The 22,354-nt window shown below is 46.2% G+C and overlaps 1 protein-coding gene across 2 annotated transcripts; it reads right to left on the bottom strand.

The window, feature by feature from the left end:
• Positions 1-225: 225 nt before the first annotated feature.
• LOC130849730 (phospholipase A and acyltransferase 3-like) lies at positions 226-20,410 on the bottom strand. 2 transcript variants are annotated; one of them, XM_057728866.1, is made up of 4 exons: positions 20,369-20,410; positions 16,188-16,290; positions 11,279-11,547; positions 226-410 (listed from the first exon to the last, which is right to left on the bottom strand). In XM_057728866.1, exons 1-4 carry the CDS (start codon positions 20,375-20,377, stop codon positions 273-275), a joined length of 519 nt encoding a protein of 172 aa, XP_057584849.1. In that variant the 5' UTR covers positions 20,378-20,410; the 3' UTR covers positions 226-272. The 2 variants fall into 2 exon arrangements, with proteins under 2 accessions (XP_057584849.1, XP_057584850.1); XM_057728867.1 differs by having other exon boundaries at positions 11,279-11,532.
• Positions 20,411-22,354: the final 1,944 nt, after the last annotated feature.

Below are 22,354 nucleotides of genomic sequence, written 5' to 3'. Positions count from 1 at the left end.
AAAAGCACAGAACACGACCTGGCATCAGCAGGAACAGAGTCCAGCTGCACCCTCAACAGACTCCACTGCAGGCAGTTCTTGCTGCATTTCCCCCAATAAAATCCTCACTCACTGGGCTTTATTTTATTCTGTGAAAATAAGCGTTATTTTAAAACAGAATGAAATCCACAAACCAAACCTCAAACCCTCTAGCAAAACAAGACCCCCTGAAAGTGTAAAATCACTGCTGAGACCTCACTCTCGTCTGGTCTTTGCTTTTGTTTCCTTTATTTTCAGCGCAGGGATCGAACAAGCGTGGTTGCCAGGCCAGCAACTCCTCCCAAGATCATTCCCAGGCCCACCACTCCTCCCATGCTGGCTCCCAGGAACATCGCTCCTCCGAAGAAAGCTGTGTTGATGACATTTCTGACCTGCAAGAGACACAAGGGTGGATCAGACCCTATGTCAGGAATATGAGTACAGGCTCTACATTCAAGAAGAATATCCAGCTCCGGGACCCTCACATGCCTCTCGGCCTTCTTGACAAACTCAGGAGTCAACACATTTTGGCAGGGAAATGGGGAGAGGAGGGCAGGATGGGGAAAGAAAGGGTGGATGGGACTAGCTGGCCAATGACATACACGGGCCTCAAGAGGGAAACTCACTTCACCTTGTGAGTATTTAAAGCACACAGATCCCCAGAGGGTGGCCGTGGAAAGGACAGGGAGGTGAAGCCAGGTGGTTGAAATCCTAGCTGGCCAACCAGGAGCTCTGAAAGCCAGTGAGAAGTTGAAGAGGGATTGCTATTGAATCTACAGTAAACTGTGACCTCCGTCCCAGCAAAGCCCTCACTTGCCCTCATCCTCACTTTGTCCCCAGTGCCCAGTCCTGCCAGGTGCAGAGGTGCTCTTTGCATGTTCTTAAATAAATGACTGAACTATGAAGAATAATGATGTTATACTGTAAATTATTGAGATACCTGACTTGTATTGCTTCCACTAGGAAAAAAAAACTGTGAAAGAGTAAGTTTCTGGGTAAAAATTGGACATGTGTCAAATTTCACTCCTTCCTGAACTCCAACAAGAGTGTAAAGCAATTATATTCCAATAAAGAGCTTTTAAAAAAATAAAAGAAAATTAACATGGCAAATTTTTGCACCCTCCCCCCCCCCCGCCCCCGGGGATAAAAGAAAAAGAAAAGTAAAGTAAGGCATTTGTTATAGGCTTAATTCCACTAGGCCCCAGAGAACACTGAAGGCTAAGACAGTGGGAAAAGCCGAGGATTGATCCTAATTATAGTAAGTCCCCCACAGACAAATGAGTTCCCTCGCGAGAGCACATTCGTAAGTCCAACTCGGTCATAAGCCAGCAGGTGAGCCTAGGTACTCAACTAACACAATTGGCTATAGAGAACTGTACTGTCATAGGTTTATAATACTTTTCACACAAGAAAAACATAAAAACAAACACCAAAAATAAAGAAAACATTTTTGCTCTTACAGTAGAGTACTTTGAGAAGTACAGTACTACACTACAACAGCTGGCAGACAGGGGCTGGCACTGAGTGAACAGGCAAGAAAAGGTACTGACTGGAGGAGGGAGAGGAGGTGGGAGATGGTAGAGCTGAAGGATCGTCAGCTATAGGACACGGAGGAAAAGCTGAAGTAGTTGATGGAACACATGTTCGTTTATTAAGAAGTAGACAACTTGAAGGTTTGTATGTAAGGGACTTCCTATATACAACCGAATCTCTGAAAAAGATCACGTATTAGCATCACCAGGTACCTCTGGAAGTGGGTGAGAGAGAGAGAGAGCACGTGCTAGGTCTCTGGACCCATCCCTAACCACAACAAAAGTCAGAAGATTTGGGGGTCTGAAAACAGAAGTGCAAGTGAGGATGTGAGGATCATACCCCCAGCAGGGGATTGAGAGGCCGTAAAAATGCTAGCTTGAGACTCTTGGCCCTCCCATCCCTCTCTGCTTCCAGTACTTTACCCTCCACACAAGAGTCAGAAACACTTTTCTGGGGAATCTGACTGGCCCAAGTGGAAACAAGAAAAGATACCAATACTGGGGTTTCCCAGTCTACCCAGAACACCCTGAAGTGTGACACTTGAAGTCAACAGGCCATTGCCACTTCCCAGCTCACTCAGGCAGCCCCCTACCCTTAACCATGAGCACACAACCAAGATGCACCAGAAAACTGAGCAGGACCTCTAACATAGAAAACAGAGAGCAAAACACATAGGAAAAAGCAATCTGGACAAAAGAAACCACATCTAGAAAAGAAAACATCTTTTCATATTTGTTTTAAATTTTTAAATATTAATTTTTTACTTTTTTGCATTTTTTGTCTGCCTGTGTGGCATGGGGGATCTTAGTTGCCTGAAAACATCTCTTTAAAAGCTGTCATTAGAAAATAGAGTGCATCCAATTAAGAAGAACACAGTGCTACTAAAGTAATGGAACGTTGATAGAATAAAAATTGGTTCTTTAAAAATAAAAATGTGATGGAAATGACAAACTCAATAGAAACTTGGAGATAAAGTTGAGGAAATCTCAGAGGGAACAGCAAAAAGGATGAAGAAGATGCCAAAGATAAAAATGAAGGAATCATCCAGGCAGTCCAACATCTGAACAATAAACATTCCAAGAAGAGATAACAGAGGAAACACAGAGGAGGGGAAGCAAGAGTGAGATAATTCATGACAATTCACTAGGACCAAAAGATGTACATTTTCAGATGGACATGGTGCTCTGAGGCCCATCTTCAGGGAGAAAAGCAGACCTATGCCCAGGCACATTGCTGTGAGATTTTTGAACACCAGCTAAAGACAAGATGCTACACCTTCTAGAGCAGGGGAGAAAAACAGGGACCAGAGAAAAGATCAGGAATCAGAATTACTTCAGATTTCACATGAGCAATGCTGGAAGCAAGGAAACCACAGACCCATGCCTCCAACATCCTAGAGGAAAGCAATTTCTAACCTGAATCCTATACCCAGACAGACTATCAAATCAAGCAGGAGGGTAAATTGAAACATAATTCAGACATACAGGGTCTCAAAAGATTCACCTTCCATGCATCCTCTGTCAGGAAGCTGTTGAAGGAGATTCCACAAAAGGAGGGAGGAAACCAAAAAAGAGGACATGAGATATAGAAGACAGTGCCCTGGTGCAGGAGAGAATAGATGGAAATTTTCTAGAATAACAGCAAGAGGAGATCCCAGCTCCATAAGTTTGTACCTGGTGTAGACAGTAACTGGTAGGCAGAAAAATAGCCCCCAGAGATGTCCATGTCTTAATTCCAGAATATGTCCTAACTCCTAATACTTGTATGTATATTATGCTACATGGAGAGAGGGAATTCAGTTGCAGATGGAACTAAGGTTCCTAATCAGTTTACCTTAGAATAGGAAGATTATCCTGGATTTCCTGGTGGGCCCCATGTAATCACAAAGTTTCTGATGGAAGAGGGAAGCAGAAACGTCAGTGTCAGAGTGGCACAATGTGAGAAAGATGCAACCAGCCACTTCTAACTTGAAAGATGAAAGGGGGCCACAAGCCAAGGAATGCAGGCAGCCTCTGGAAGCTGGAAGAGACTAGAAAACAGATTCTCCCCGAGAGCCTCCAGAAAAGAACACAGCCCTGCTGACACCTTGATTTTAGCCCAGGGAGACCCATTTCTGACCTCTGACCTCCACAACTACGAGACAATAAATGAGTGTTGTTTTAAGGCACTAAATCTGTGGTGGTTTGTTACAGCAGCCACAGGAAACTCACACAGTAACCAATCAGATTGGAGCCTGGCATATCGAGGTGACTGTTGTCACCATTTTGCTGTACATCCTAAGGCAACTTCTGGGGGATGCGGTCTACCTAAATAAGAGAAAGAGCAGAGAAGTGAGAAAGCAAGAGACCACGAAGCCAGGGAATCCAATCCCAGAGAAAGGCAAAGCAAATCCCAAGGATGACAGTAAAGGGAAGTCCTAGGGTGAAGCATGCAGTCACTCAAGGACCAACCAGCGTAGACAGCAGAACGCCATCTCCAGGATGGATGTGTCCAAGGAAAATATACTAGAATTGATAGATTACTTGATGTGATTTCAAGTGTGGAAAACTGTACTGAGAGCTAACTGGATGGTATAAGAAGAATTTTCATTACGTATACGGAAAACTAAACAAGGAAAAGAGGTAATCGTTATCTTCAAGAAAAAAAGAACACCATACACCCCTTCAAAAAAGGAAGGAACCTATCATAATAGACTACAGCCCTCAGCTGTGAGTAAATTTTGCATAGAAATAAAGAAAACATTGAATATTATTTAAGAAAAATGTACTTTGAAGTTACACTGAGAGAATGGGGGAGGGAGGGGAGATGATGGTATTAATTAGTTTAATCTTCACTTACCATGATAAGAGATCAAAAGAGCACACCCAGAATTTTTGCATTAGAACATAAGTAGTAACCCCATATTGTTTAGAAATTCAGAAATAAGTCAATGTCAAAATAAATGACTAAAAGGGAGAAGAGTGGTTGCCTCTTGGGATGGGGGCTGGGAGGAGTAGAGAGGGGTGTGGTGAGGAATCCTGTCTTCTGTTCTAAGTTGCATTTTCAAATTGTGTGCATGTATTACCTTGAAAAACTGAAAATTAAATTTTGAAACCCTATCCAGAAAGAACAAAAGACAAAGGAATAGAGGCATGCCAAGTAAGCCCAGGAACCTGATACAAAATGTTATTGTACCCACTAACTTCAAACGTCAGGACCCTGTCTACAAAACTGGGAAGCCACGAAGATGATAATGCAACCATCCCAGCGTGGAGGCAAGGACTGCAGGCAGTTTCAGGAAGACAGACAATTAAGCATTTTAGCAAAGAGCCACCAGAAAATGCTGGTAGTCTATTATGCAGGTAACCAGGCCTGCACGGATGTAACAGAGCTTGGCTTTGTGCAGTGATGGGTGATTGCTTTGAGAGGACACACACACACACACACACACACACACAGCTCAGATTCATCCTTCCTTTGTTTGCAACGTTCCCCTTTACCTTTGATGTCTGATCTTCAACCTGGTTTATCTCAAGTGCCTAAAGGTGCACCCAGCGTTGCTATTGGTATTTCAGATTTCAGGGGGTTGTCTACTTTTAACAAGCTTTTAGAAAATAGGTTTGCTACAGCCTTCACCTCAGTATTCAAGTGCATTTGATGTGCACAACACTATCAGACACAACTCGAGGACCTGGCAGTCTGCCACTGGCTGAAACATGGTAGCCATGGACTTGAGCCCGAATAACACTGACAGTTTCTGATTCGGTGCAGATAAAGAGCCTCTGCTAGTGAGTGTCGAGGATGCACTCCAAAGCTGAGAAACCATTCCCAGCACACAGTGTGTTGCCCTCAGGTGCAGTCTGGCTGGAAGGCCAGTGTGCCCAGTGGCCCTTTCCCCAGCTCCCTTCCCAGCCTCTTAGCCACGATGTCCCCACATCTAACACTTCAGCCCTTCACGGCCTATCAGGTAGAGCAGCAACCCTGAAGGACACAAAACCGAGGGGCCACGATCCAGATCAGCAGTAACAGCGAGCAGGTCCAGCCCTCTTCCACTTTCTAGCACATCCAGGGCCCAGCTCTGGGAGCAGCAGCTCCTCTGACGATGCAAATAAAGAACAAACTCTCCCTTCGACTTTGAGCGGCTGTTCCCAGTGAAGGCACAACGCCCCAAATCTGCAAAGCTCTACTTGTTCCCTTGAAGACTGTCATGAACATGGATCAAGGCGTCTCAGCCTCAATCCAAGCCAGGCGCTTAGCAGAGTCAAGAACCAAAAAGGGAAAGATTCTTCATCATTTGATGCCAAGAAACCCAGTGAAGACAGTGTACCTGAATCTCAATCATGAAAAGGATGAAACTATGGGCTTGGTACGCCAAACCCACCTCCTTCCATGAAACCACCACCTCTGCCCTTGGTACCCTGAGCACAGAGCTCGCCGAGGTTCTATACATTGTCAGTGAAACACTCCCACATGCTCAACATAGAGACACTTTTCGAAAGATTCAGTGGTTAAAAAAATATATATGTTGGCATTGCCCAGGCTTATCTAAGTCATAAACGTGTCCAGCATAGCTGTGTGAAATGCCAGGAAATACACCAGTGTAACTATCATCACAAGGAACCCAGACCTGGTGTCCTTGGCAGCAGAACTCATGGCGACAAAAGTCTGAATGAAGCTACTGACCTAAGCTCCAAGTGCTGTTCAGGCCTTAGACCTTCCTGATAAATTAAAGGCAATTAGGCCTGGCTTTGTGGCAACCGTGGTTCTGTTGAGTTCTTGCTAGGGAAACTGCATAAAACCACTTGTATCCAGTGTTTTCCTTGCTAAGCTGCGTGTCAGGGCGGGAGGAATGGTTTGCACATAATGGGGTAGGAACAATAAGCCCCCAGTTATTTGCAGAACCTCACCGTGTGAGAAGAAATGCTGATGGAGCCGGTTTACACAAAAGGTACTTTGTCAAGGAAAACAGCAATAGCCTCATTGTTTGTGCTCATGCTTTCTACAGAGTCAAAGTGTGTAACTAAATGCAAGAGGGTGGTGTCTAGGTAGCCCTGAGAGTGCAGATTTTATGGAAAGAATGATCTTCCTGGGAGAGATGCCATTGATGATTTTCTTGTTGCAAGGCTGCTGGGTCCAGCCCTGCCACTGTGCTGAAATTACAGGAGTTCTGCTCGTGAAAATGGGCTACACGGTGTACCTCAGAGGTCTTCAATCAGAATATTATGAAAGTGAGAAATTGTCCCCCATTATCTTTTTTTATAGGGGCCAAACTGTAATCCTATCAGACTGCAGACAATTCGCTGCTTATGCTGCACGGCTACTCTGAGTTAAGTCCTGGAATTGCTTTTGGGAAAAAGACAATTTCAATGTGCTGTCTTCACTTTCAGCAATGTTCTAAGTAGATATAACAAGAGTAGTGTTATTCAGAAAGCAATTGAATGCAGACTGTGAGAGGTTACAAAAGAAGAAATTCTTTTAAAATGTTTGCACAGGAATTTGGCTTTAATATTTACAGTGACTTTAAAACAATACCCTACAATGTATCCAGCTTTAAGTAATATACACATTACTATTGGCCACATCTTTAATTTCTATTTGTCTTCCTAGTTTACCTGACATAGAGTAGACTTCAGCATGAGTGTAGCTCCTTGTTGCTTTATTGAAAGTTCTATTCAGTTTGAAAACTATTTACAAAAGTTAATAAGCTTTCATTTCTGAAACCTGAGTATTTTTAGGTACGTAGATGGAAAAAAGGAAAATCTTTTTTAGAATACCATTAGGCATGGAAAACACAAATTATACTTTAGTTTCAATCCACTGCTTCTCTTTCTAAATGGAAAGTTAGATTTGTCACACATAGTCCAATGAAGGAGAATCCAGTCTGCTTCAAATTGCTAAACACAGTAAACATAATGACCAACTAGATTCTGTTAGCACAAAAAAATGTCCTCATGAGTGAAATGACAAAGAGAGCTGCTGCTTTGACAGCTCTTACAGACAAAACTACTGTTGGACGTTGTCCAGCACCCACTAAATCCACCCTCTCTGGTGAGAACGGACAAGTGCAGAAGCTACATTTTAACTTGACCACACCGCGTATTATGATCATTCCTCACCTCAGCCAGTAGTTCACAAGGGGGGCAGGCTTGCCCTCTGTGGGAAATTTGCCAATACCTACAGACATTTTGGGTCCTACACCTGGGGGTAGGGATACTACAGGGATCAAGCTGGTAGAGGCCACGGATGCTACTAGACATCCTGCAAGGCACAGGGCGCGTCATGACAGTGAAGACTTATCTCCACTGTCAATGGCCCCAAATGTCAACAGTGCTGAGGCTGAGAAACCCTCATCTAGGCCAAGAAATGAAAGAGGAAATCTTTGGAAACAGTTTGATGGCATCTCTTTTTGTTCTGTAGTATATTCTGGTTTCATGCTCTGTGAGGGAGCCTAGCAGAATCGACGATGCTGTTTTATCTTCGTTCTGTTGTCATGGGTCTGCCTCTTTCAAGTAGCTGGGTAGTGCATCGGGCTAAAGCCTTGGGAAGAGAAGGGGGATGTGTCCAATTTGTATTGTTTCATTTTGTAAGAAGATGTTTGTAAAAGAGGAAATGATAAAAAAAAGTCTTGATTTGAAATTGTACTTGAATGCTCTAAATATTATTTGTGTGTACTGACATACATATTTTACTAAATTATGTAACAATTTTATATTGATAAAAAATGCTCTACTTATATAAACTTCTGAATCTGTCCTTTAGCCTATTAATAATCACTAAAGGATAGCTGAAAATGAGCTGATTAGGAGATGTTTCAGTAATCTACAAAATCTTCCTAACATAGCACCCCATATTTCATATGTACTGCTTTTGAAGTTTGTATAGTAATCTCTAGAGTTTATTGCTGCATAGGAGGGTGAAAATTTCCTAAAGTAGAAGCCAGGTGTAATTAAGACCTGAGTTGTTATGCAGTATCAACCATGATGAAATCAGATTTATTTAGCATGTTTCTCTTTTTCTTCTGATATTTTTATTCACAGACATATACATAATACCAACTGTTAAATAGATAGCCAGTGGGAAGTTGTATAACAAAGGGAGTCCAACTCAAGGATGGAAGATGCCTTAGAGTACTGGGATGGGGAGTGTGGGGGGGACTTGAGGAAGGGTGGGGGGGGAGTTGAGAGAGGGAGGGAATATGGGGATATGTGTATAAAAACAGATGACTGAACTTGGTGTACCCCCAAAAAAATAATTAAAAAAAAAAAACTTCGATTATACCCAAATATACCAATAAATGTTTGTTTTGTAATTTTTTATTCTTTTATTTTTTCATTTTTCATTTTTTAATTGAAAAAGATCAAGAATTGGAAAACAAGGGAGAGAAGATAAGAAAGTCAGAGGCGCAGTCTAGGGGCACACCTCTGAATAATCAGAGTTCCAGAATGACAGAAGAGAAAATGGAAAATTTCCCAGAACTGAAGGAATAGAATTTCCAGGTTGAAAAGTGTCATCAAGTACCTGCACAGCTCATGAAAACAGATCTATGCAAGGTTTATCATAGTGAAATTTCAAAACTCTGAAGATAGAAGATTCTCTACACTTCCAGAACGATAAAATTGGTCACATACAAAGGATCAAAAATCAGAACCAGTTCAGATTTCCTGACAACAATAGCATAAAGTAGCTGACAATGGAGCAATACCTTCACATTTTTGAAAAAAATTCTTTTCAGCCTAGAAATCCATACCCAGTCAAACTATCAATCAACTAGAAGGATCAAATGAAGATATTTTCAGGCATGGACAGTCTTTTTAAAATGCATCCTTTCTCGAAATCTATTAGAGATGGTATTCCACCAAAACAAGAGAGTACTCCAAGAAAGAGAAAGATATGAGTTACAGAGGATAAAAGCATTAATACAGGAAAGAACTGAAGGGCATCGCTAAGGGATGCTAGGAAAGAGAGATACCAGGATGACAGTATGCATTAAATGTGACTCAAGACAAAGGTTCTGAAAGCTATTGTCCCCACTAGATAGATGTGCTGAGTGCCATCTTCCCCCAGGTGCCTTCTGGTTACATCACATTTGTAATCTGACTCATAATGTTCCTCTCATGGACCTGCCCACTAGCATTCCCAGGAAGAAGCTGTTACAAAGTGTCAGGGAAGTTGAAACTAGACTGTGACCCAGAGATTCTGGGACTCTTCACCAAACATTGGCAGCATTGCCCAGTCCTTACCTAGCTAGCTGTGTCCTTGCTACCCCTCAGTTTGTATATTAATCACCTTTCACATTCATATATATGTACATATATATTCGTTGTATATATGTACATATATATGTATCAAATATACATGTATTTATATACATGTGTATATTTACATATATATTAATTGATTAATAATAACATGATGGAAGAAAAAAATAAGAGAATGCCCACTGGAAGACATCTACTGTAGCATCACAGAGCACAGGATGAACTAACCAACAAGCAGGTCAGTGCAGTAAATGCGGCTGGTTAAGAGCAGATTGAGGAAGCTGGGCATGATCCTTGTAGGGGTGCTGGTGAATGCCTCCCCAGCCAGTCACTGTGGCCCACACAGGCCAGGGGACAAGACACTGGGTGATCCAAGAAAAAGAATGAAGATGAGGACCACTAGGACTCCTTCAACTGTTACAATTTATTAAGTGCATTTTCCGAGATGCCACTCTACTAAGCATAATGGTGTCTTATTTAATTTGCTCAGTAACCCTCCGAGATCAATAGTATCACTTGAACTTTACCAAGTTTTAGAGAACTTGAATTCATCCCCCAAGGTCATAAAGCTGGAAAAAGATAGAGCCCAGATGTAGGCCAGTGCTGCCTGACTCCAAGAGCCCACGCTCTTGACCACCACACTGACCAAGGAAGAAGAGACCACATTTCATAAAATAAAAAAGCAATGAAAACCAACTACCTGACCCGTCTTAAGCTCACCCTTCACCGAAAGGAAAAAAAAAAAAAACATACTCTTTAGCATCCACAGGCATCTAAGAACATTTTGGAACAATGTTCCCCCCAAAAAGGAGGGCATGTGGGGGAAGGGCCAGAAAGGGAGGGGAGGAGTGAGAGAACATGGGAAGGAAGTTAGTTTCCCAGGAGAAAAAGAGATTCAACAAAGACAAGGCCCATGGCCAAAATCAAGTAAGTAAATGAGCAAAACTGCCTCCCCTGGGGCCCCCGGGACTGTCCCTTGGGTTACAGTGAGGCTGAGCACAGTGCTTTCTACAAGCAGGAAAAGCCGTGTCAGGGAGACCTGGGCTTCAAATCGCACCTCTGCCACCTATCAGCACAGATGGAGACCACTCTCGGGAAAAGAGACAACACAGATTTGTTTGATGAAATGAATGGCCATCCTCAAGTGCTCTGAGCCTCAGTTTCCCTACCTGTAGAGTGGGATAATAAAACCTGCCTCTGGGGCTGTGGGAAGGGTCCATGTCAGGGTCAGGGAGGGCCAGACAACCAGGCTGACAGTGATGGCTGTGCTCACGCCCTCGGCTATTGTCCCCTGACCGCACTGGCCTGCGGTGCCCGTCTCCCCACCCCCATCCCCACCCCGACTGTGCCGTCCCGGAGGGCAGGGTTCTGTCCCTGCTATTCTGTCTTGTTTGTGCCCCTGTCTCCACCCCAGCCCAGCCCACACTGATGCCCTGCTCAGGTGAGGAAATGGTGTGGTTCCCAGGGATGGGGACACCCTGAGGACTCACCGGGTGTCTGTGGGGGATCTCGTAGCGCAGATTGATGATGAGGTCATCATAGTTCTTGCTGGTCAGCTTGTAGGGAACCTCCTTGCCCAGCAGCTTCTCTGCCCGCTGGATGATTTTGCTGGGAGGCAACGGCCTGTATTTGTCATCGTGCTTGTTGTTGACCCGGTAGCGGTGTCTCCCAGCCACATCGCACAGCCACTCCTTCTTCACTGTGGCTTTGTTGGTCAGCACCGCCTGGACTCTGCCTGAACCAGCTTGAATGACACTGACTGTGGATTCAGGATGAGGAAAGAGGGATTGGCCTGGCCCGACCCACCGGCGCTCAGAGCAGCCCCCAGCCTGGCATCCACCACATCCACAAGGGGATGCGCAGATGTGAAAAGGTCAGCGGTGTGTGGCTTTGGCTAAATTGTGGTCGCTGGGCCCTGGTTTCCTTATCTGAAAGGAGGAGGAGTAAAGTTCCATGATTTTTTGTGATTTTTTTAAGCCAGAGAAGCTGGCCTTGTACACCATGTGACACTTCAGTGGGCCCTCTTCATTGTACAAATATGGGCCCTGAGCACAGCCACCTCCCTGAGGAAACAGAGGGTGAAATTTTCGATCCTACCAAGACGACACTTTCCCGACACACTGGAAGCTGATGACTGCAGAAAAAGTAGATGGATTTGCAGAAGCGGATCCCATCCTTTCTGGAGCAAAGGGACCAAAGCCCCACAGCTCCTCCCAAAGGTGTGACACCAGGGAGGTCCACAGGGTACACCAGCACACCTCTGGCCAAGGCTGAGGGGCTGGAAGGGGCAACAAGTTTCCAGAAATAAAACTGCCTTGAAGAAAGGGATTTGGGTTTAATACAAAGACCAGGATGGTGAGGAGGGAACGTTGATGCCAGCACAGAGATTGGGCATCCCTCCCGAGGCAGCCAGCCTACACCATGTGAGGAGGGGCAAGCTTTGGATATGATGGCTGAAAAGTGGGCTTGCACTAAAGAGGGAGACCCCAGGGAACATCACAGAGGAGGCTCACTCTCCCTCAAAGAGCATCTGTGGCCCTGCTGCAATCGGGAACCCCCAGGGCTCTTCCCAGTTGGTGATGCATCCTATTACACTGGGCAGGACCCATCCTCCGCTGTAGCACCATGTGACAGCAACAAGCAAGTCAAGTTGGCCTGATCAGATTCTAGGTCCTTGTCTGCTAGGCTTTCCAAAGAGGACTAACCCCCTCTGCCCTGAGTACAATCCTGAGATTTTAGGAAATCAGAAGAATTCAGACTTGTTACTAATAGGGCAGGAATGCTTGAAGAATTCAGCAAAGTAAATAAAAGATGTTTTCTGTGTTTGAACCCTGAGTTTTTGGAAAGGGTCAGCATGGGGATTGGATCAGGGGAGCTCCTGAGACCCATTGACCTTCAGCCCCTAAGGCGGGTAGGTAGCAGGGCTGGGACTGGGGCGAGGCACGCAAGGTGCCTGCAGCACAGAATTTCAGGAGGTACCAACTCTCAGGGATGCAAGTTCCGTGTCAAGGAACCAACACCTAAGAGTGAGGACCTCCTTACACGTCACACCACGGGTACCACCCTGGTGAGTGAGGACACAAGCTGACAGTCAGAAGCTGTGGGTTCTGATTCTGGTCCCATCACTGCATGGTTTTGACATGTCCCTTAACTTTGCTGAGCCAACACTAGGAATCCACAAATACCAACTAAGATGGATTCATGAACACACATCAATATAGGAATTTAAAGTTCCTTTAAAAAGAATTACTTTACTTTTTGAAGTTAGTCTATTAAAGAAAATATCAAACAATTGCAGAAAGGGCACATAGATATGGCAAACAGTCTACGACTCAATTTTGGGAAACCTCAGACTTGACATTTTAGAATCATGTTTCAAGGCAAGGAATAGAGAGAGAGTAAGGGTTTGAGTCCCACCTCCACAACAAGTTGCTTAACTCTCTGAGTCCCCAATTCCTCGTAGAATGGGGCCAGTAAGTTCGACCTGTGCATACAGTACTGAACTGGTACCTGACAGAATTAAAGAAACTGACTAGGTAACGAGCCTCCACCAGTGCCTGGCACAGGCTGAGTGCCCAGCAACTGTCCACTCTCATTATTATTGGGTGGTTCTCGAAGCTTCCTTCCAACTCTACTTTCCACCCTTTTCTCAGCAGCAGGTCAGTCCCCCTTGCTCCATATATTTCAGGAGATTCCTGGGATGCGCAAATGAGAAGATGAAGATGGAAGCATCTTTTCCCTTTCAGGTATATCACTCACCCCATGAAGGGTGTCACACTTGTCCACCCAGATCCCTGTCATGCCTTTCCCTGCCTCCTGGGCAGCCATTACACCCACTCTGTGCAGCCAAACAATACTGAGGCCCTAATAGGTGCCCAGCCTTGTCCAAGGTGCTGAAGACAGACATGAACTAGACAGTGCACCTGCCCTCAACTAGTTTACACTCTAGTGAAAGGACACTGACAAGGAACAAATAGAAAAAATAAGACACTTTCAGGTACTGACAATGCTATGGAGAAAATTAAGTGAAGTCCAGAGGACAGCATGACCAGGGGAAGCTGCTCTCACTCAGGGTTGGGGAAAGTAACACCCAGAAATGGGCATTTGAGTTGAGACTTGAATGATGAAGAGGAGGCAGCTGTGCTGAGAGCCAGGAAAGAGCATTACAAGCAGCATGTAGAGCAAAGGCAAGGACCTCGGGAAGAAAGGAGCGTGGCGTGCCTGAGGCTGCAAGGAGGGCAAAGTGTTTGAAGTCTAGAGACCCAGGAGGAGAGAAGAGGAAGCTTCAGGAAGGTCAGAGAGGCAGGCAGAGGCCAGACCACACCAGGCTCACAGGCCACAGCACAGATTTCAAATTTATTCTTCGTGTGATGGAAATGCCAGTCGAAATTTTAAGCAGAGGAGTGACACAGTCAGATTTACACTTTAGAATCATCATGCTGGATGCCCAATGAAGGAAGGACTGAGTCTAAGTGGACAAGAGGCAGAGAGAACAACCAGAAGCTGCAGTAGCATCAGGTGAGAGAAGATGGTAGCGTACCCCAGGACACAGCCGTGGAGTTGCTGGGAAGTGATCAGATTGGGCCTCTGTTTTGGAGATAAAGCCAATTTCCGAATGGATTAGACATGGGGTAAAAAGGATCAAGGATGATGCTAGACTTTTAGTCTAAGCAACTGGATGGTATTGTCCACTGAAGCCCTCCATCTGGGATGTATCAAGTTCTATATGCCAATTAGACACCCAAGTGAAGATGCCAAGCAGTCAACAGGTTACACATGTCTGAAGCTGAGCAGGGTTAGTCCTAAGTTAATTTTATGTCCTTAGGGAGACAATGACAAAGAGCCAGCATTAGAAGCCAAGGGATCGGATGAGGGAAGAGTAAGAATTAGGCATATGGGAGAGGAGGAGGAGCCCCCCTCCACAGGACACCAAGAAAGAAGGGCCCAGTAGGAAAGGAAGAAAGGCAGTGCCAGGGCAAGAGCAGAGACAGGTCCTCCTGTTAAATGCTGCAGAGAAGCCCCATAAGCTGCGACCACCATATTGATCGTATTGACGTAGCCTTGATAAGAGCTGCTCCAGGAGGGAGAAATACTCCCTGGTGGAGGGAACAGGAGAGAGGATGGGAAATGAGGAACCAGCAAAGGCCATGGAAAACAGGAGATCTGCTCTATCCGAAGTTAGGCAGGGAGGATGTGAGGGAGAAGGGGTGTTTGTTTGATCAGTGGGAGATAGTCCAGTGGTTTATAGGCCAATAAGAATAGTACAGAAGGAAGAGGGGAATTTGACAGCAAAGTGTTTGTGAAAGTAAGAGGAGGGTGTCCAGGGCACACTCCTAGGGGGCTGGCTTTTTAAGTAAGGGCAGGGGCACATTTGCATTGAAACAGAAGAAAAGGCAGATTATGTGGTTACAGATGGTGGTGGGTTGGGTGATCACGTAGGGACGGTGACATCTACTCAGGGTACTTCTGCTTTCTCTGTAAACACAGATGAGTTCTCTTGTTTCGCTACCATTCTTAGTCAGTAAGAGACACACCCAAGAATGTCCAGAGCAGCTGCTCACAGAGCAGCCTACAGCTGGAAGCATCGATGCCCATCAGCAGAAGAATGGGTAACAGACTGAGGGGTATTCACATAACCGAAGACACACAGCAGTGGAAAACTCAGAACAGGGACGGCCTCACGGGCCAGTGAAAGAACCGGACACAAAAGAGCACAGGCTGTGTGATTCCTCTGCCCTGACCTTCTAGAACAGGCACAACTAACCTACAGCAGGAGAACCTAGAAGAGTGGCTGCCTCTAGGGAGGGAGAGAGGATAGGGAAGAGGCACGAGGGGGCCTCTTTGGGGAGGGGAAATGTTCTAGATCTTGATAGGGTCATGGTCACATGGATGGATACATCTTTTTAATTCACTGACTATACACTTGACTACATTGTGCACTTTACTGTATTTAGGTTATACTTCAGTTGAAGTAAAAAGTTTGAGAAAAGGGGTGGGGAATTCTCACAACAATTCTCCAAGTCAAGGATTCTTAACCTCAGGTTACAGATGAGGAAACCAAGGGTGGAAAGTGAAGCTGGATTCACAGCCAAGTCTGCTGCCCAAACACCTGTGCTCTTCCCAGGAGATTGGCACTTAAGGATCAAAGGTATTTTATACAAAGTCATAATATATAAAATACATGAAAAGCAGAACTGCCTTCTTGGAAGCCCAACTCAGTCTCTCTGCATGGCCCTGGGGTTCCGAGGTGCACAGTTTGAAAACTATTGCCCCACAGCAAGCATTCAGGAACCAAATGCGGGGGTGGGTGCAAGAAGAATGTAGGGGTCCCCTGTGAACCAAAGCTCCCCCATCTCCCTCTGCTCCCACCCAGCACAGTGGAGCCCTGGGTGCCCTTACTTTGGGGGGCCAGGTGGATCACACATCCATCGCCAACGTAGATGGCCCAGTGACAGTACGAAGGGCGGAAAATCTCGATCAGGTCTCCAGGCTGGGGCTCTGGCTGCAAAACCAAGAAGAGGGCTGTTAGAGGTGATACCAGGACTTGGAACCAGGGGCCAGGCTCAGCTAGAAGGGGGCAGCTCAGTGGCCTCCAGCTCACAGCGCTCCAGGGCATCCTCCTGAGCCATGCCGGCCAGTCCAATGCCAGTCCCACTTCACAAGGCTGTGTCCCACACCTGCAGGGTCTACGGGCCTGCCCACCTGTCATTACAACTTGCAAAGTGCACACCTGAAGAGTTTCTTCATTAGCTGGGGTTTCTGCCTTATTGTTCCTCTTTCTAGGAATATGATTTCTTGACCTCTTACTCTGAGCCAAGCACTCTGCTCAGGGTTTTACAGGCGCAGCTGAATAAACTCACACAACCCTCTTATGAGGTGGGCACTGCTGTAAACCCCATGTTATGAGTGAAGAAATCAAGGCTCAGGGATGCAAAAGAATGTTCACAAAGCCACACAGCCCTTGAGTGACATGGTCAGGACTCAATGCTAGGCTGCCTGATACCCAGGCCCAGTGTCCTGACCACCACACTGACCATCAGGCAAACGCTACGGGTTAGTTGATCAGTTTCCATCTGGGGATCCTGCCAGGGGAGGTCAAATAGGGGGGTGTCACACAGACACTCACTGACCTGGCTCAGGGCCTGGCAGAGAATTGGTGTCAGCCTCTGGCAGTAATGTCCCCCGGCTGCTCATCCCAAGGATGAGAGGGTGTGTGTGTGTGTGTGTGTGTGTGTGTGTGTGTGTGTGTGTGTCTGTATGACAAGCGAAGGAAAATTCTCCTCTGCACTGTGCTCACACCAGTACTTCTGGCACTGGATGTGTGGGTTTCCCACACTAAGCAATTCTGTCCTCGGTGCACACGGACTGGGCATCGCTCAATTTAACACATTCTGACACTAATGGCCCAGAGTTAGTGCAGACCCCAGAGGCTCAGTCCAGAAAACTCAGCCCCCACACACTTTCCACGCCAATTGCAAGCTGCAGATTGTTACCTGTGCTCTGAACAAATGGTTGTAAATTAGGGGTTCCCTCAGCCCTCTTCTTGGGTTCGATAGTTGCTGAAACAGCTTGCAGAGCTCAAGAAAACAGTGTACTTGCTAGATTAGCAGTTTACTAGAAAACATACAAGGCAGGAACAACCAGAAATGCAGAGGGCGAGCTGTGGGGGGAGAGACACAGAGTTGCCGTGCCCCCTCCGGGGACCACCTCTCTCCAGCACCTCCATGCTCTCACCTACACCCTAGTTAGGGGTTGTATGGAGGCTTCAGTGTAGACACAATTGATTAAACCATTGGCCATTGGTGATTAATGCAACCCCCAGCCCTCTGATCACCTGGTAGGTTGAAAGGGTCTTATACTGAATGACAAATGACATTTCTCTTGCCTCTATCACTCGAGGAAATTCCTCGAGTTTTAGGAGCTCTGTGGCAGGAACCCAGGACCAAGGCTAAATATACATTTCTCATCATATTACGAGTGTGTGGGAGAGTGAAGTGTGCGTGCGTGCCTAGGGGAAGGTGGGAAGGGTGCTGAAATACTCCTCAGAGCCCCGCCCTGTTAGGGGAGCACAGTGGCCCAGAGCCAGAGAAAACTCAGGGAGGTTCAAGATCACTTTCATTCAACATACTGAGGTCCTGGTACCAGGCACTGTGCTAAGTGCTGCAGGTGGGGGTCACTCTGACTTGGACCAGAATCAGGCGTGATGAGCTTCTCTGGTCCAAACCAACCTTAAATCTCTTTAGAACACCTAGAGACAGAGCCCATCAGAGCTTGTTTCAGCCCCTCTATCCTTTCCTGCTTACCTGCTTGTTCTTAGGGAACAGACCCATAGGGCTTTCCACACATCCCAGCGCCAAACTCTGTGGGCCTGACTGGGATATTCTGTCAAAGATGAGGGGGGAGAGTGGACTGCCCGACGTATGGCAGCCCCTGGGATAAAAATGATGGGTAGTGGGAAGAGCCAATCACAACTCTACAGTGGTATGAAATAGGGTCTATAGCAGTTCATTTCTATTTATACAAACACTAAAACTGCAAACAAGCGACTCCTATGGCAGGAAAAAAAATCTTTTCAATGAATTTTACAGAATAATCATACTGTCTTTTTGCAGTAATTATAATTTATCTTCCCAGAAGACAGTGCCCAGACCTTACTGAGAAGCTGTTTCAGAACACTGCACCATGGTGACAACCTATGAATCCCATTTGTTTTCCAGAACAAAGGAAAAGATATCTATTAATTGTTTGGTGAGACCTAGGGGGTCTCCTAGGATCTTCAAAAGGGAATTTCACTGGGTGTTTCCATGAATAAGCCAGGACATAAAGGCAAGACAGAGACCCAGCCCTCAGGGAGGCTACTGATTCGAAAAGGAGACAGTTTGGGAAATCAGTAATATGATGTCAAGTAATAAGTGTTGCAATGCAAATAGAAGTGATTTTTCTTCTTCCTCTTGAGAGCAAGGAAAATGAAGAGAACTATCAACAAGCTACAGGAGAAAGAGAACCTGGCCTGAGAGAGTTAAACACTCTTGATTATTCTCTAGCTGTTACTACTAACAAACACTTGTAGCTAGACTTGTCCTCCACAAAGCTGATTACTCACTAACGCCATACGAATTACACCTTGATCCTGGCATTTCTTCCCCCCTACACTCCTTGGTAACACTCTTCATTTCAGAAAGAAGGTCATGGGCCCATAACTTCAGGGACACCAGTCGCGGTTACTGTGCTGCTGATGCCAGCTTTGGCCATGAATTTGCCGAAGAAAAGAATGCAAGATCCTCACCACCAGGACTCTTATTATTTACCCAGACGGCGAGCCCCACATAGAAAATCTTCCCTGATTCCCGAGGCCCAGGGAGAGGGGCACAGTTCTTGAGGTGCTAGCCTGCTGTGTCTTCCCTTCTGCCTGGCAGAAAAATAAAGCCATCTCTCTCTTCCTCCAAAATCTCTGTCTCCGTATTCCTATAAGGCCTCGGTGCACAGAGTAGCCTTTATCATGGCAACAGCCCCAGCCTGGTCAGCTGCCACCCTCTGGGTCCCCAGGTTCCAGGGACCGCCCCCATGGTCATGGCATGCTGGGATTCCCTGTGCCTGTCTGCACCCCCTCTGCACTTGGAGCTCCATTCAGGCAGGATCCTGTGTGCTCCTCCCTCCCTTCCCACATCTCCAGCAGCCAGTGAGGGGCCTGCCTTGGAACAAGAGCAAAGGAATTGTGCAAGCAGGAGGGCTGGAGGCTCCGTGAGGCCAGGACTCCTGCCCAGCTCCTCTGCTCTCTCATCCCAAGGCGCCCCCTCAGCCAGGGCAGGGCCAGAGATGGTCTCTATCTGGAGAACATGTAGGGACTATTCACTCCATCCCTAAATGTCCCCAGATGTCTGTGACCACGGCCAGGGCACTGACCACAGCAGCCGTAGAAAGGCTAAACGTCTGCTATGTCTCTGCTTGGGAAGGAAATGGGGCTGGATGCAGGCACAGAGCAGACACAGCAAGGCCAGATGACTCCTCCCCACACTTCCTGTGAAATCTGACACACCTCTTCCCGGAACTGGTTGATTTTCAGTAAAGGCAGGAGTCTGGCTTGTTCCCTTCCAGCTGCACACCAGCTAAGGAGCCTGCCCCCCACTGAACCTTCTCTCATTCAGAAACAGTGGGCTACTTGGGAGGGGAGATTTCAGACTCAGAATACTGAAATGCAAGTGCACTTTATCTAGCCGGACAAATGCCCTGGGGGTGGAGAAGGCACCAAACCCCAGTGGCTGAGGCAGAGGAGGTGGGATGCACTCACGGTTCATGTCCAGGGTCCCCCCCAAACCCCCGCCTCAGCTTCTTCCCCTTGACCCCCAAAGCACCCACCACCTCCCCACGGAGGTCCCTGCCCCTCACGGCCCCGGATGCAGGGAGGAGGCTCACTCTGCCCACAGACCTGGTGGTCCTGCAGGAAAAGGGACTTTTAAACAACAAATACACTTTTCCATGAAACCTTCACAGGACAGGCGGTGGCAGCCAGACTAAGGCCTTCTTGGGAGGGGAGCTGCCTCCCACCACAGGGTCAGTGATGGACGTTTCAGGGGACTTACCGGAGCCATTGCGAGGCCAGGGCTGAGTCTGGGTTCTGCTGCTCTTCCAGGAGCTTTTATGTCAAAGTTAAGAGTTTCACTTTCCCTTTCCTTCCGGCACTAAAAGCTATCACACACTAAATAATTTTTAAAGGGACACTAAAGATTTGCTTTATCTGGAAAGGTCAGTGACTACACCCTCAAAACATGGAATCACCGGGGCTTTAAAGTCACCAGGGAGCAGTCAGAGTAAGAGGGAGTCCTTGTGATCTGCTCCTGCTTGAGAGACCCAGAGTCTCTCAACAAAAACCTGGACAACTGTTCCTGCTCCATGAAGGGGGGCATTACAGGCACAGAGGTGCCAACCCCCGGTGCACCACCTAGGCCGCTGTAACAGCTCCAGGAAATATTGGGCCAGAAGCCATGGGGCAGGGCAGGTGAGGTGCTGCACTCCACAGGGCAAGTCTTCAGGAGGTGGGTGCCTTGGAGCGTGTGGGGCTCAGGCACTCCTTGCCCCTATGAGATACATTTGCTTGCAGGAAGCAGATCTTAAGGAAAAGGGGTTCTGAGAATTGGAAGACTGGGATTGCCATATATACATTACTAAAAAAAAAATATATCAAATTGCACACTTTAAATATAGGCAGTCTGTGGAGCCCTAAACCAAAGTCAGAGTTAATTTATGGCCTAGCAACCCAATTCCAGAGTTGGCTCAACCCCTGCACCCCAGCAACGTTGGTAACCTAACTCAGGCTCTATTTCTTGACTTAGGCGAGCTGACGACACGACCCCATATTAGGGAAGGCGTTCAACATATAGGATCCTGGCCTATCACGTCATGACACCCTTTGCCTTTTGGCACACGGACCAATGGATTAACGCCATTCTCCCAGCAGGAATTTTCTTTGCCTAGGGCTTATAAAAGTTGGCTGCCAGCCGGGGAATGAGTCAGCTCTCCTTGGTCTTCCAGGAAGTCATCCCGCTGATTTTCCAGCGTCTTTCTCACTCTCTCTGTCCTTTGTTTCCAATAAACCTACTTTTTCCTACACTGCTTTGTGTCTGGAAATTGTTTTCCAGCCCACACTCGAGCCATGACAATTTTATTCAGCTTACATTACACCTAGGCACAATAAAATATATATATAAAACTTATACTTGGGGCTTCCTAGGTGGCGCAGTGGTTGAGAATCCGCCTGCCAATGCAGGGGACACGGGTTCGATCCCTGCTCCAGGAAGATCCCACATGCCTCGGAGCAACTAAGCCCGTGTGCCAAAAAAAAAACAAAAAAAACTTATACTTAATGTTGATGACTCTGAAACATGTCTATATTAATCAGCCAACAAGATTAAGCCACCTTCAATACCAGATATCAGTTTAGTACTGAATTTTCCAGATGACATGAACCTGAAATTCATTCTGGTCAGATTATTTTCTATTTCTGAATATTTATAGAAGCACTTACTTTTTTTTAAAGCCAGTTAGGTAGAGCTCTTTTACGAATTCGTTTTGGCAATACCATACACCTACAACACACATATAGATACACATGAACACACAAACACAGAGGCTTCAGTGCCCATTCCAAAATTTCAGCACTGAGTCAGGTACAACATAAAAGCCATCCCTTACAAGGGGCTGGATTCAAATGGGCTTCTAACAGATGGACAAACCAAGGTCACCTATCTAGATGGCTAAACCCTCTTACTGCTGCTTGCAAAACAGACACTTAGGATTTCTATTTATCCTTGAGAAGTCAAGATCTAAATTACTTTACCTATTGTTTTTTTCAAATTAGCATTTAAAAGGATGGCAGTGATAAGTGTTCCCTAGATGAGCAGATAAGACATTTGCATCGCCAAGGTACCAGCAAGTTCCTCCTAGGACGACTTTGTTTCCCCTTTAATACTTACAAGCCTCTTAAGATAAATAGGGAAGGTTCTGGGAGTGGTAAAAGAATTGGTGGGCTTTGGATTGTTTTTGGATCAACAAACAAACATTAATACCAG

Source organism: Hippopotamus amphibius, chromosome 3 (assembly GCF_030028045.1).
Source record: "Hippopotamus amphibius kiboko isolate mHipAmp2 chromosome 3, mHipAmp2.hap2, whole genome shotgun sequence".
Classification (NCBI taxonomy): domain Eukaryota; kingdom Metazoa; phylum Chordata; class Mammalia; order Artiodactyla; family Hippopotamidae; genus Hippopotamus; species Hippopotamus amphibius.
The sequence above is the reverse complement of the archived record's forward strand: the minus strand, read 5'-3'. Positions and strand labels throughout refer to the sequence as shown.

Excerpts from the sequence above, each read along its gene's own strand:
- LOC130849730 (XM_057728866.1), bottom strand. Across the intron at positions 11,548-16,187 it reads GATCCACCTGGCCCCCCAAA|TCAGTGTCATTCAAGCTGGT; the intron begins GTAAGGGCACCC and ends CTGAATCCACAG. Across the intron at positions 411-11,278 it reads AGATCCCCCACAGACACCCG|GTCAGAAATGTCATCAACAC; the intron begins GTGAGTCCTCAG and ends TGTCTCTTGCAG.